The 12,404-nt window shown below is 34.0% G+C and overlaps 1 protein-coding gene across 2 annotated transcripts in view; it reads right to left on the minus strand.

The window, feature by feature from the left end:
• Nucleotides 1–12,404, minus strand: part of ASCC3 (activating signal cointegrator 1 complex subunit 3) — a 250,692-nt gene that overhangs the window by 145,937 nt on the left and 92,351 nt on the right. For both annotated transcript variants that reach the window (XM_072926725.1, XM_002196594.7), the window contains exons 11-12: nt 12,178–12,342; nt 702–878 (exon numbers count right to left, since the gene is read on the minus strand). In XM_072926725.1, the coding sequence (XP_072782826.1) occupies nt 702–878; nt 12,178–12,342 (342 nt within the window). The remainder of the gene's footprint in view (nt 1–701; nt 879–12,177; nt 12,343–12,404) is intronic.

The raw sequence follows: 12,404 nt of genomic DNA on the forward strand, positions 1-12,404 counted from the left end.
TATTTAAAGAACTATAATTTACGTGTCAAGTGTCACTGCACTAATGATTTTTAATAGGAATATTATACCTGACTATTGTCTTAATGCTTCCCGAAATGAGCAATAGCACAAAGAGTAAAGGAGCTTATTTAGGGATCACTTTAAATACACTTTCTATCAAATATGTACACATGATAATTAATGGCTTAGCATGCTAAGGTTTTCATCAGTAACTTTAGTATTAATGCACGTTGTTTATATATACCATATATATTTATTATTATTATTATATTATATAATATATAGAGAGATTTTAAAAATTAGTATTTTTCTTATAGCATTCCTCATGCATCCATGCAGCCAAATAAGATGTAGAACATGGAAACCTGAAATGAAAGAGGCAAAATAATCAGCTGCTAATGTGACTGTGCAGTTGAAGGTGATGATTTCTTCAAGCAAAATTTAGCAGTGAAGAAGAGGCAATGCAAAGTTAAATAACTTTGTATCAAACTGCAACAAGGCCTGCTTACAAGTATGGTAAACCGAAGACGGAAGATTCTTAAAGCACCTTTCAATTATGTATATCTTTATACAAAAGAAAGTATGCTTCAAAAAACACCCGTAGTATAATAAACAAGCACCCCATACACATTCATACATGAAGCATGATGAAAAAGAGAACACAAACAGCAACCTTTTCTTTGGCATTCACAATTCCTTACCTTATTGGTTGTCTTGATCCCTATAAAGGTTTGTCCCAGAGGTACGGGTCGGAAACGGCCATCAAAGTAGAATAATCCAATGTAGGGATTCACGTGTAGAAATGTAGCAACATCAAGATAATTGGGTAATGTAGCTGAAAGGCCCAAAATCCTAATCATGCTTTGTGTAGATTCAACCTATTAAAAAATCAGACAAACTGTAAATTTTCCAAGTGTTGTAATCCAAAGAATCAAGCACAGAGTTTTAAAACATCTCTTATAAAACACTAATGTGAAAGAAACAGTTAATACTTTCTACAAAAGGTGAACAATACATGTGAGTTGGTGATTATCCCGTATTGAAGAAACCAGTGCATTCTGCAATTACATCAAATCTTGCTTACTCATCTTTCTATTTTATTGTACTTCTGCCCTCCAAAAGGTGAAGTAGTCATTAACTGACATGGAGGAACAATAGCAGAAAACTGGCTTTGTTACGAAGGGATAGTCCCATTTATAGGCAAAACTATGACACATGATTCGGTGTCTTTTCTTCCTTACTCCACATCAGACTACTGTTCTGGAAAGAAAAAAAAATCTCATTTGTGCCACTATTCCATTTTAGGTTTTTGCTTCCACTACTCTCTTAGACAATCTATTCTAGTTCTCTGTAACCTGCGTTTTATTCTAATTTCTTCTTTATCAGAATCTTTCATTCCTCAGATGTTTGGTTTACATGCCCTCCCATTTAATAAGGGACAGAAATGATGCTTTAAAACTAAATGTTCTGTTCCATACAAAAGCATGCATATTATATGTATTTTCAGGTAATTTTCAGAAAGAATGAAAGCACATAGAAGACCTGAATGAACAAAGTACACAAGAATTTTCCCATTTCCTTCTGGAACATTAGAGGCTGCGTAGGCTGGCTCACAACTAGCATAATTATTTAAAACCAGAGTTCACAGTAATTTTATTATAAAGGCTTTTTAGACACTGTAACTGAAGCCATATATAACGTTCTCAACTAGTCTCAAATGGGGGAATGTCTCAAGGTGAATAAGTCTGGTAAATTCCACCTGGCTAAATCCTATTCAAAAAATATGAGGCTTTACTTAGATTTTGATTTACTCATGTGTTTTGAGTTCAAGTGAAAGGAATGCAATTAAAACAGTTAAGTTAAAAGTTTTCAAAATGGATTTAAAAGTAAATGGAGAACATTCTCAAGGAAGACAAAATAATACCACACCATAACCCAGACGGGAAGAATAGGAAGCACACCAATATATTAAACTAAATCTCAAAAGGAACCATAGACCCAAAACCCACAGACAACAAGCAGACAAAGTAAACCACGACATTGCCTGGTAATATACATATTCTACGGCAAAGTTCTGGACACTAAAACTTTAGCTGCAAAAAACTAAATGACACAGAAAATCTGCAGACCAATTCTGCACTTGCACAAGAGCAGTTTTCCAAAGGAAAGCTCCATGTACAACAAATTCTGATATGTGAATTCAAACTGGGAAAGAATGAGATTTCGTTTTCTGAACCTTCCATCTACAGGGAACAAAAGCAGTGCTCAATAGCACAAGGAAGCTTTCTCACTTCTTACACAACTTTTTTTGGCTGGATTATGTGATGACCTAAGGGCTACAGTCATCATCAAGCACACAGTTTTGAGATGTTTGAGGTTTGGGGTTTTTTTGAGAGGTAGAGGAAGTGTGCAGGGTGGGTTGTTTCCCCCCTTGTCTGTTTGGGTATTTTTTGGTTTTCGCATGGTCCCATGGAGTACCGCATCCTACTGCACTGACCTTAGTGTCTGCAGGGCTGTTTCTCATGGTTTTCCCCTCACAACTGCTGCACAGAGTTTTAACCCTTTCTTAACCATGCCTTACCGCTGGTCGGAGCTTGCTGTAAGAGGCCACATCTGCCTCACTGAGCCACAGCCATCCCTCCCCAAGGCCACAGTGCAGCCCCCTCTGCCAGCACCTGGGCAGCTGTGGTGCAAACATCTTCATTTACTTACTGCTTACACACTCTATTTTTAAGCTTGAATCTGTAAGCACAATTACCACTTGCTGATATATGGACTCTGTAGATTGTTCACAATTGCCTAATAAGTACAGCAATCTTAAAGTGTAACTGAGCTCCCATCTGGAAAACATTACTTGCTTTTGCTAAATTCAATAACAATATTTTTTTCAAATCTCCTGACAGTCTGAAAGCACTAGTTTGAAAGCATTCTCAGTTCCATCTGAAGGCAAGAAAGCATTTCAAGTATTTAAACAATTAACAACACTGCTTAATAACCATGGACATATGTATTTTTACATAAATGTAAAAATACATTAAATGTAAGATTTTTTTTTCAAGTACTTCTTATAAAATAAAAACAGTGCCTAGAGGACAGTTACAATTTACTGAGAGTTGCACACTTTCAAAACCTTAGTAAAACGAAGTCACTTAATGCCACTGACCTGGTAGCTGACCCTGGAGCTAAGGAACTTATTGAAAACCCCGAATTAACACTCCACATGACAACTGAAGCTGATAGTTAACACAAGGAAGCAACTAAGATTACTAATATATTTAGACACAATTTTTAAATCCTTTCCACTAGATCAGGTTGTTCTGGACCCCAGCACTTCAAGAGATGGGACATCTACACCTCTGGGAAACTTACTCCAGTGCCTCGCCAGCTTCACAGTCAAGAATATCTTCCTAATATCCAAACAAAACCTACTCTTAGTTTAAAGCCAGTCTCCTTTGTCTTAACACTATATGCCTTTGTAAAAAGCCTCTCTTCAGCTTCCTTTTAAGTGCCCTTCAGGTAATGAAAGGTGAGATGACCCAAGTGCCTTCATTTTTCCAGGTTGAACACTCCCAGTTCTTTCAGCCTTTCCCCAAGGAGAAGGTACTCCATCTCTCTAATCATTTTAATAAGTCTCTAAATAATTCCATCAATTTCCTTAAGTTCTTTCCAGGCCATGAAAAAAAAAAAAAATTTTTACCATCTACTTTTGTATTTGCTCACCAAAAATATATATAATTTATATACATATATAAAATAATCAAGATGCAAAAAGAGGGACATTTATACTAAAATAAAAATGTATCATAACAATCCTTCCAATTATTTTATGTCCAGATCAAAGTCCAACTGTAAACTAAACACCTATGTGTTTAGTTTATGCACATCACCACATGCTGATAGAGAACAAGGGGCTTTTATTCTTTTAATTATATGTGGTAATAAAAAACCAGCAGTGACTAAAAGTGTGCTAAACATAAAAAATAAAAAAACAAGACTACCTGAATATGCAAGCATAACATGGTTTTTTTTGCATTTTCTCTGTGATCATAATTCAGTTTCAACTATGTATCTATTATTCATCTATCCAAGCAGTACAGAAGCTTGATTTTCCATAATGGTTTTTAGATTTCTAACACATTTCTATAACAGAGTTCTCTGCATTCATTTTTCAAATACTTTTCTGATTTCCCCTTGAAAAGCAAGCACTAACATCTTCTACTCTCAGGTGCTTCTAAAGATCAGTAAGCCTTTAAAGTGTACAGATGCCTTTTGTAAATACAGATCATTCAAAAATTAGTATTTTTCAACGACTGGATCACTTCTTATTTGATCCTAGAAGCCCCAACTAGAGATTATGCCTTCATATACAAGAAGCCATGAACCCATAGCTTCTTCCTGAAATGGCAGTAGAAATTACTGATAACACAATTAGGATGACAAACTTTTCTGTTTACATTGCATATTGGTAGCTGGTAGTAGGCAGCTAAGTGCCTTTTCTACACTACTGAAACTCAGCCTCTAACATTTCATTCTTTACATGTGTTTAATTATCCCAGTAAAGTAATAAGCACCATTTGAAACTTACGAGGCTTTCCTTGAAAACCTCAACTGACACAGTATTTGCACACCACGTTCCTTAAAAGCCTTACTATGCTTTATTGGTTTGATGTTACACTGGAAGTGAGAAATAAAATTGCCATTTCTATATTTAATTGACATATCTAACTAGTATATCTAATTCAGAAACATTCTTGATGGCATGTGGAGAATTGACAGCATTCACAGAACACAATTACCACACCATGAAATTCCATGTATACGGAAAAAATAATCAGAAGATAGCTATGCCAGTATTGATTTCCACGCAAGCGTCATCTGCGTGTATGCTGTAAATGATAAAGGATCAGGTATGGGAAGTGCCTCTCTGGATTGTAAATTGATCACAGCATGATCATTTTCTTCTAATAGGTTTTCAGACTTCCATATCGTTACATTACAGCCACCACTTGAGAGCATACAGAGTGTGCATAGAGATACTCTTTTATCTGACTTCTAAAGTTCTTCCTGAACTTTGTGATCTTGGCAGCCTTCCCATTTCCATGTATTAAAATACCACATTCACAGAACAAATTACAATCAAGCTGGAAATTGTATCTCTGATTGTTCAACTTGAGCACAGAATTAAGTGAAGCAGACAAGTTTACACATTTTAATCTTTGAAGAATTGTCTGCTGGTTAGAAATTAATCTGATATTCAGATGACCCAGGATTAGTTCAACACACCCTCTGCAGTCAGTCTTTATGCCCTTCAGATGTACACTAAAGATACGCAGAAAAAAAGACAGAAGCATTTCTTAGTTTTTAGTGAAGATGTGCAAGAATATGAACCTTAACTTGGGTTCCTGGGTCCCCTATTCAGTGGTAGTAAGAATGAAGTACTACATATGGGGGTTCACATTAGTTATTAGTTGGATACTATCCTACCCACAGAATGGCTCTGTCTCACTCTCTCACAGGACCTGTGCTATTGATCCAAAACAAAGGAGAAACAGAAATGGATAAAGAATTCAGTAAAGCTCAGAACATTAAAAAAATTATTAAATGTTTCAAAATTACAAAGCAGGAAGTTTGTTAGAATGTTTCATCAGCTTTTGTTTGTGGCTATATTGTTTACTAGCAAATAAATAGTTAAATTGTCAATAAGTCCACATAGATGCAGTTGTCTAGTTTTAAGAACAGAAATGGAAAAAAACAGTGAAATTGCAAAACCTAAGTACATAGTAAAAAGGCAATTACTAATACAGTTTTGAAGATTCTATATAGGACGTTATCTACAACTCACTCTGCACAGAATGCATTTGTTACTAGGCAACCATCTAGTTAAGTAATTTTATTAGTTTTACTCTGCATCCAATGAACCCTGAAAATACTGTGATCTCAGTCCTCCATTTAGAATATATTTTAAAATCTAGAGGTACAGAAAAAATGTAACCACACACAAAGAACTATTAGAAGCCATATTATTCTCCCTCGGCTAAATACTAGGTATGCATTACTTTGTCTTAAGAAATTACATTTTGCATATATCCATTAAGCTATTTCTATACCTGGCACAGTGTCAATTTTTCCTAACTGATAGAAAGCCTTTTCAAGCTCTGCTTACTGTTTTGTTCCTAAACTAAGAAACAAAAAAGATCTCTGAACCTTTCTACAAATTAGATTCACTGCTTTACCATAATATGAAAGACTACGAAATGTATGACAATCACTATTACATTTTAAACTCCACAGGTGTATCACTACAATGGAAAAACAGTAACCTATCAGTAATAAAAAATGTGACGCAGAATGACTTCATGACATCCCTTCCATGCACAGTAAGAGAAAAGCTTCTGAAAATTAATCAAAATGTCTGATACATAACATTTTCCAAACAATGGGGATTAGGCTTCGTTTTAAAAAAGTAGTTTTGAAAAATTAATTCTTTTACACAACAAAACATAACAAGATAGACTCATGTCAGACTCATTAGACATACGGCTCCACAACATACTGCCTAAAAATAACATCACAGAGTAGCAGGAAAACATGCATTAAATTTATCATAAACTAATGAACTGACAGATTTTAAAAGAAGTTATAATTGAAAAATAGACATTAGAAAGGGATTCCTCTAATTTCTTCTTAAGCCCAGCTCTGTTTAATAATTTTATTGATGATATGCAGTACAAAATAAATGGTGACGGGAGAGGCAGGTGATTGGCAGAATTAATATAACTGATGTGTGTGTCAGCTATACAGATAAATCTAGGTTGATAGCTCCATTCAAACTAAATTTCTTTTCACTTAGCTCATTCTATAACAGGCCATAGGTGAAAATGAGACACTATTCTCAGGAAACATTCTCATATCAATAAGCTAATCCTGCAGCAACTATCAAGATGTTTGTCTGAGGATTTAACAAACAAGTACCTGAATGCAAACTCCAAAAAAGATGAGCAAATTCAGTACATTCAGTTCTTAAAGGTATAAAAAGAATAAAACTGTGTAATTGAAGTGAATCCCTCTACCTCTGCATCTGTCAGAACCAAGCTAACACAAAAGTTCTATTTATATCCAGTTCTGCTGACATGTTTTACAAATACAATCATGAATATAGGAAAGTCCAGTGAAAAAAAGCCCCACAACACTTCAGTTTGAAATGGAAAAAATATTGCAGAAGGCTTCAGTAACCTTGTTTGGCTTATCCTTTAATAAATGATGCTGAGTAACTTGATTAGTTTATATATGGAATATCAAAGAGACAAAAGACAAATAGAAGTCACTTAAGATGAGAACTGCCACCATCATTCTAGTCCTAAAATGAAATGCCACTGTCATTCTAGTCCCAAAAGACCCTTGTAAGAACTACAGTAGGCCACCATTTGATAAAAGATAGATCTGAGTAGCTGGTTTTAGGTCATTAGCTATCAGTCTTGACTTTTTTTTTTTTTTTTAAACTGATCAAATAATCAAAATCAAGAATGGGATTCCAAGTATATAAAAATTCCTAATTTGATAACAATTAGACATTTGGGTTTGGGTGAGTAACATCTGAATTTGTTTGCCAGTTATCTCTAGTAAGAGGTAAAAGAGCGAATGAAAGGGACAGAAAAAAAATAGGTAGAGGAAATAATAAGGCACTACAAATATTGAAAATGCAAAATAAAACCAAAGAAAATATATAACAGCTGAAAGGAAAAGCTCCTTAAATAAGCTAGCATGAGGAAAGAAAGCTCCGAAAGGAAACATGAGAATTTCCAGGGGAAGAAATCTAACATCTCATGGCCACTGCAGTCAAAGCTGCCTTTGATCTTCACTTCCCCAACAAGCCCCTCCTTTCTTGATGAGTAAAAGGTGCAGCACAGCACCTCTTCTTGTTGAGTCCTCTATTGCCTGGAGGAGGCCTTTCTCATCAATGTATTCCAGGAGTCTCCTGTACTCCTTGTACTGCTGTGTTATCCCATCTATAGTAACTTTGTTGATCTAATACAAAAACATAAAGCAATTGAATTTTTAACTTGAAGAATGAGACAATGCTGAAAACAGTATTTGTATGTCTAAGATGGCAGCTTTGGTATCCCAAAATCTGAGAAAGCTTTAATATGGATTTTCTTTTATTAAATTTATCATTCATATATTGAGAACAGGTATCAAAACTTGTGCATAACTCAAGTGTAGTATTCAGCATGCTTTTTTGTGAAAAAATACCCATAAGCAGTAAGGAAGTAATCAAAATCTCTGAAAAATTATAACAAAATACTTCAGTGGCCTGTAAAAACTGTAAATTTTTTTCTTTCAAGCTAATAACCGTAGTATATTACAGTAGTGTGGAAAGTTTGATTAAAAAGTTTAAGCATTTCAGTTTTACATCTGCATTATGCTCTGGACTAAAACTTTAAACATCAAAGCTATAAATTGGATTCAAATAAGTTGTTTGATGTTATACCTACAGTATATAACAGAGCTCTGAGCAATTTTACCACCAAAATGTTTAGCAAAGTCAATTTAAATCACCTACAAAAACATTCTCTAAAATTTGAAAAGTGCAAACATGCATAAATATGCCCTTCATTCTGCCATGAGTAAAACTGTCAGCAATTCCAATACATATGCTCCTTCCAGGTTTAAAGAAAACCTAATTCTAAAAAATGCCATAAGTTAAAATGAGCATGTTGAAGTCTTACAGTAAGTGGCGTGACTCAGTGTTCATCTGGGGAAACTACATCAATCATTCAAGTATTTTGAGGTACAAATTAGGACAGACCTGCTAATGCATCAGGATATTCCTGCTTTAAGAATGCATTTGGATAGCTGTATTTTTACCTCATATCAATATGGATCTCAAAACATTCTTTTCTGGCACAGCTCTAGGCCCAAGTATCTAACTGAATACTGTTTCTTCAAAAGACAAAAAAAAATCCCAATCCACGCTCTTTTTTTTTTTCTGTAGTACACCATCTAAACAAAACACCCCTCATACCTCCAATGAAACAGGAGAGATGTTTTTTTCTCTAAGAAAGGATAAAAAACCCTGCAAAAGGTAAAAGGCACTACACTGTGCATCCTGCCCCACACAGGAATCATGACATTGTCTCATATACAAGCTAGGGAAGCACAATCCACATGGAACTACAGGTCCATGCATTATTAGAGTTGTTATTAGTGATTTATGGAAAAGGTTGAAGTAGTATTCAAAGGAATTTATCATGGTTCTGTTCTACAAGTGATACAAAAAAAGACTGTTTCAGGTCAGATCAAAAATTATACTGTTTGAATGCACTGTCTCCTGCAGGAGCCAAAAGTAACAGTACAGAAAGTGGGAAAATGTCAGTGGTATTTACCAGAATAGATCTCAGTTGCTACAGCCTCCAGTTCTCATCTAGTGACTACTACTCTGCAATGGATTTTCTTTTGAATTACTGTCCCTCTACTACAAATTAAGAAAAAAATAGTCAATATTTTATATGTCTGAAACCAGTATACAAATCAGGTAATTGATTTCAGCATTACTACAGTGCTGTAATTGACACAAGGATATTTCAGATTAATATTGTCCTTGGGGTGTTTTATGTTTTTCAAGATGTGAACAATTATTCTTACTTCCTGTGTGCATGAATATTGAACAAGTATGATATTTTTATAGACATTAGTGAAAATTAAGTTCTGTAACTACTTTAAGAAAGGTTGGAGAGCAGATTGAAATCATTGAAGACAGAAGGACATTCTCCAGGGATGGGCTAAATATCCTGGCTTTTTTTCATGCTCCAGGGACATTTATGAATTTCTATTAAAATATATAAAATTGAATTATGGGCAAGGAACAAAACCAAGGAAATGCAACAACATTTTTTTTTCCTTGCTAAGTAATAACTATTAAATATTAAAATATTTGATGTGATTTTTTTTACAATTTGAGCATCTATAACAGTATTTTCACTCAACTCCAGTGAAGTTCTTCTGAAATCAGATATTATGTTATCTTTCTTTATTGACTACATAAAAGTTCCAGTAACTTCATACCTGTGGATGTATACTGCAAACTTCATAGAACTATGCCTGCAAGCTCAGATGCTGAAGTATAACATTTCAGTGTAATTTTAAAAAGCATTCCTCTTATAATTTGTTTTCATATTAAAAAACTAAGACAATTGTACAAAACATCTCCTATTTCTTTGTCCTCAGGCTCTCTGGGAGGCTTACAATTTGAAATATTTTTGTCAGCAATTGTTTTCTACAGCACAATTCTAAAAAATTCTACAAATAATTTTGCTTTCTTTATAACTGTGGGTTTTTTCCGTGTACCTTTATACTGTAAATTTTCTCTCTCCTAAACTACCTACTTGTAAAAATATACATGAGTCTCCATTACTGTCTTTCTTATCAAGCTACAATAAATAAAGTGGTGAGATGGTCAGTTTTGAAATTTGTATATTGCTTTATTTTCCAACTGTTTCACTTAAGGAAGGGTTCCAACTGGGTAGCTTCAGCTGCAGATGAACTAAATTTCAACTCAGTAGGTAAAACAAACCTTGAAATCCTAGGAGATTAAAATACCTTTTTTTTAAAAAGAGCTATTTTTTAAATGAGTGCTGAAGCAAGATACCGCAAGTATCTTTTTTAGAAAGAGCTATTTTTTAAATGAGTGCTGAAGCAAGATACTGCTACGATATTACAATAAATGCACTAAAGATAGGATTCAGTACCCAAGACATAATTGCCTCAGATTTTATATTCCTTAAGTTACGTGGGCAGGCTTGACAGATACAAAGGGGAAGTATCTATGGGAGATGCGTGTCCACACAAAGCAGAAATGGAATGCCAAGCTGAGTAATGTAGGACAGATAAAATGGCTCTCAACATCTATTTTGAACAGCTGAAGCCTCCTATCTTACAAGTATCACAAAATTTCACAGTAAGAAATGAATAAGTCTTGCAATTTGACATGAAGAAAATGATTATCATGGTCACTGCTAAAACCTGAGATGGTTTACTATAAAGACACCCACAGAAAAACAATGTTATCAAAACCATTTAAGAAAGAAAATACAACGTCAAACAGTTAAAGTTTAGTGTCATTGAGGTAGTCTAAACTTAGCTTCTTCTAAAGAATTGTTACTTATATTGTTTTTTATACAGGATCTTTCCACTTGCTGCACCAGATTAGAGCAGACATTAATTTTATTCTGTTCTTAGCAGAGTTGGAATCAGATGATTCAAAAAGCCTTAACAAGGTTAGTGTAGCCTTACCAAGAAAAATAGCATCTTGAAAGCTAAAATGCTTTAAACATTTAACATAGAAAAACAATAACTTCATTTAAATTTGTTACAGGTTACTTCTGTGGATAGAATTCTGCTCTTCATGACCAAAAAAAAGGAAAAAAATTGGGCTCTGTCCTCCCTCCTCCCATTATTTCTTTATTCTAAATCCTTCCTTTTTATCATCCCCAAATTCCAAGATTTGCTTTACTTCTAAAAGCACATCTCACCATTGAGACCAATCTTATTTACTGCCTAACTCTGAATTCTTCTTTTGTAAATGATTCAAGAAAAAAATCCCTATTCTCTTATTTTCCATTTCAAATTTGGTATTTAAAAAATACCACTAAATCATGGGGAAAAACAAAAGGAATATTTATGCTAGACTAAAAATTATGTAGTATTTTTCTGGCAGTGCCGAAAGTTTTACCTAGATTTAAGATACTATTTTTAATTAGGCCAAAAAGAAATTCTACTAAGAAAACTGCTAATTGAAAATAAGCCTTCCTGGCAAGAAAATAATTTCAATTTTGATTGTGTTAAAACATTAGCCTTATTATTATTTGCTTAAAAATGTTTAATTTTCATGTTACTTGTACAGTAGAATAAATTAGGCAAATAAATTATAAGCAAAGAAACAGCACTGTAATAAATTATGCACCTTAGAAATCTGATAGTTGATATAATACAGAAAGGAAAGAAGAAGACAAAAAAAAGTTCCACATTCTTAATACACAGCTTTAAACAGAACAGCTGTAAAATAAATTGTGAACTGTCTAAGCATTTCTATTTAATTGTCTAAGCATGTTACCCTTTACAGTGACATCTATCTATTCTTGACCAAAACAAAATTATTTTGAATTTTTTTTTCTCTCTTACCTGTCTTAAAGTACGTGCTACTATACTTTCGAGTACTGGTCCTCTGTCTTCATGCAGTAGATGAACTTCATCAAGAATCAACAGTTTTACCAGCTGAGAGAGGGCTACATCACCAACACTTTTCCTTGTCACTACATCCCATTTCTCTGGAGTAGTCACAAGCATCTAGTAGAGCAGAGGGAAAAAAAAAAGAAATATTAAGCAATTTATAAAAATACAGAAATTTA

This window comes from Taeniopygia guttata, chromosome 3, assembly GCF_048771995.1.
Source record: "Taeniopygia guttata chromosome 3, bTaeGut7.mat, whole genome shotgun sequence".
In the NCBI taxonomy this organism is placed as follows: Eukaryota; Metazoa; Chordata; class Aves; order Passeriformes; family Estrildidae; genus Taeniopygia; species Taeniopygia guttata.